The 1,945-nt window shown below is 65.2% G+C and overlaps 1 protein-coding gene across 1 annotated transcript in view; it reads left to right on the top strand.

Moving 5' to 3' along the window:
* Window positions 1-1,945, top strand: part of AJAP1 (adherens junctions associated protein 1) — a 66,162-nt gene that overhangs the window by 5,995 nt on the left and 58,222 nt on the right. The window contains 1 exon segment of the mRNA XM_029948977.1: window positions 1,740-1,945. This exon segment is cut by the window's right edge and continues 102 nt beyond it. Within this exon segment, the coding sequence (XP_029804837.1) occupies window positions 1,740-1,945 (206 nt within the window).

The raw sequence follows: 1,945 nt of genomic DNA, 5'->3' as shown, positions 1-1,945 counted from the left end.
ACAGGTGTGCACACGCCCAGGAACACTCACACCTGCTGACACGTGCGGGCCCCACACTGGCCATGCACACGTGCACACGCCCAGGCACACTCACACCTGCTGACACGTGTGGGCCCCACACTGGCCGTGCACACGTGCACACGCCCAGGCACACTCACAGGTGTGCACACGCCCAGGCACACTCACACCTGCTGACACGTGCGGGCCCCACACTGGCCATGCACATGTGCACACGCCCAGGCACACTCACACCTGCTGACACGTGCGGGCCCCACACTGGCCGTGCACACGTGCACACACATCGATGTGACAGATGGGCACACAGACACCCCCCTTTGACTCACACTCGTGCACACTCGCTGACACACCTGCAGGTGCATTCAAGTCACACTTGAATGGGCACGCTGTCCCGCGTCAGCACTCACACAGCCGATGCAAAGTCCTGACACACACTCGAGTGCGCACACACATCACACATGACTCACACACGCCATGCTGCTCACTCATGTATTCCCTTGTAACGCCCCTCAAGGCCTCCTGAAGAAAACCACCAGGCCGCTCTGTCTCCGGGGTGGGGCTGGAGCAGCTCTGCAGGCTGGAGTCCGAAGAAGGCCCCGCCCGCCCCCACTCCCACCCCCACCCCCAGCAGTCAGGAAAGTTCTGGATCCGTGTCCGCTCTCACATGTGACGCTGGTGACAAGTACTGACTTTGAATGGCGCCGGTGGCCAGCCCTCAGTGTTCAGAGCCGGTGGGGGAGGTAGCGAAGGCCCGGGCCCCCAGACCCTCCGTGTGCCTGTCCACCTTCTCTCTCTGATGCTCCCTGACACCCACGCACCCACCTCGCTTCCTGTCCCTGAGACCCTGTCCGCTGTCCCCAGTAGCATGGGGTCTGCCCTTCCTCCAGCCTTCCTGGGCCGAGGGGGCTGGCAGTGGGGTTTCAAGGGGCCCCAGTGCTGAAGGTAAAAGGGGAAGCTAAAATGTCAACAGAGTTGCAATTTGGGCACTTGGGGAGAGTTGACGCCTTGATAAACTTGGGCTCATCCAAGTCCGGAGGGAAGCTTCCCAGCGCACTGGCTCCGAGGCCACAGGCTGCTTTTAGGCATGTGCCCGAGATGGTGGCCGTGTGGGGGGTGCGGACCACGGCGCCAGGGAGGGGCTCGGCAGTGCCCGGCCTCCATGCCCCCTGTGAGGTCCCGTGAGCCCCCCACCATCCCCTCTGGGAGCGCCCTGCCCCCAGCCTGGGAAGGGTAGGCTGCGTGCTCAGAGACACCCAGCCTGGGTCTGTAACTCGTGTGACCGGAGGGTTGGCCGAGCTCCGTTCTCTTCCCTCGTGCCCTCTCCATGTCTCCGTTGCAACCTGGGCAAAAACCAAGTGGGGACTGGGGTGTCTTTGAGGCCATCTGGTCAGCGGGACTGGGGGTTTGGAGACTCGGTTTCTCTCCCATGTGGTGCGCGGCTGCCTGAGTTGCACACTCGCGGGAAGAGAGGTGCCGTGTGGGCTGGGGCAGCCGGATCCCGGGAGCAGGTGCTCGGGGCCAAGCCTCTAGGGCGCAGCTCAGGAAATGGCCCTTGAGCAGGGCCGCGGAGCCCTGCACGGAAGGTTCCGGTTCCCCTCGCAGTTCGGGTCGGCGCTCTTTACCCGGAGGGCGCTTCCCCGCCGTGGGGGGGTGGGGGGCGTGGAGGGAGAACGGCGGAGCCCCGAGCCCCCACCTGACGCCGCTCTCTCTTTTCCACCCAGTTCCATGTCCATCCGCTGGCCGGGCTGCTGCGCAGGAAGCCATGCTTGGATACTGATAGCCATGTTTCAGCTCGCCATGGATCTGCCGTCCTGCGAGTCCCTGGGCCCGGGCCCCGACTTCCGGCTGCTGCCCCGGCCACCGCAGCGGCCGCCCCGGCTCTGGAGTCTGAAGAGCGGACAGGCGGCCCGCGGCCCGGTCCCCGCGC

The sequence above is a fragment of the Suricata suricatta genome, chromosome 8 (genome assembly GCF_006229205.1).
Source record: "Suricata suricatta isolate VVHF042 chromosome 8, meerkat_22Aug2017_6uvM2_HiC, whole genome shotgun sequence".
Classification (NCBI taxonomy): Eukaryota; Metazoa; Chordata; class Mammalia; order Carnivora; family Herpestidae; genus Suricata; species Suricata suricatta.
This window is presented reverse-complemented; position numbering and strand designations above follow the sequence as displayed.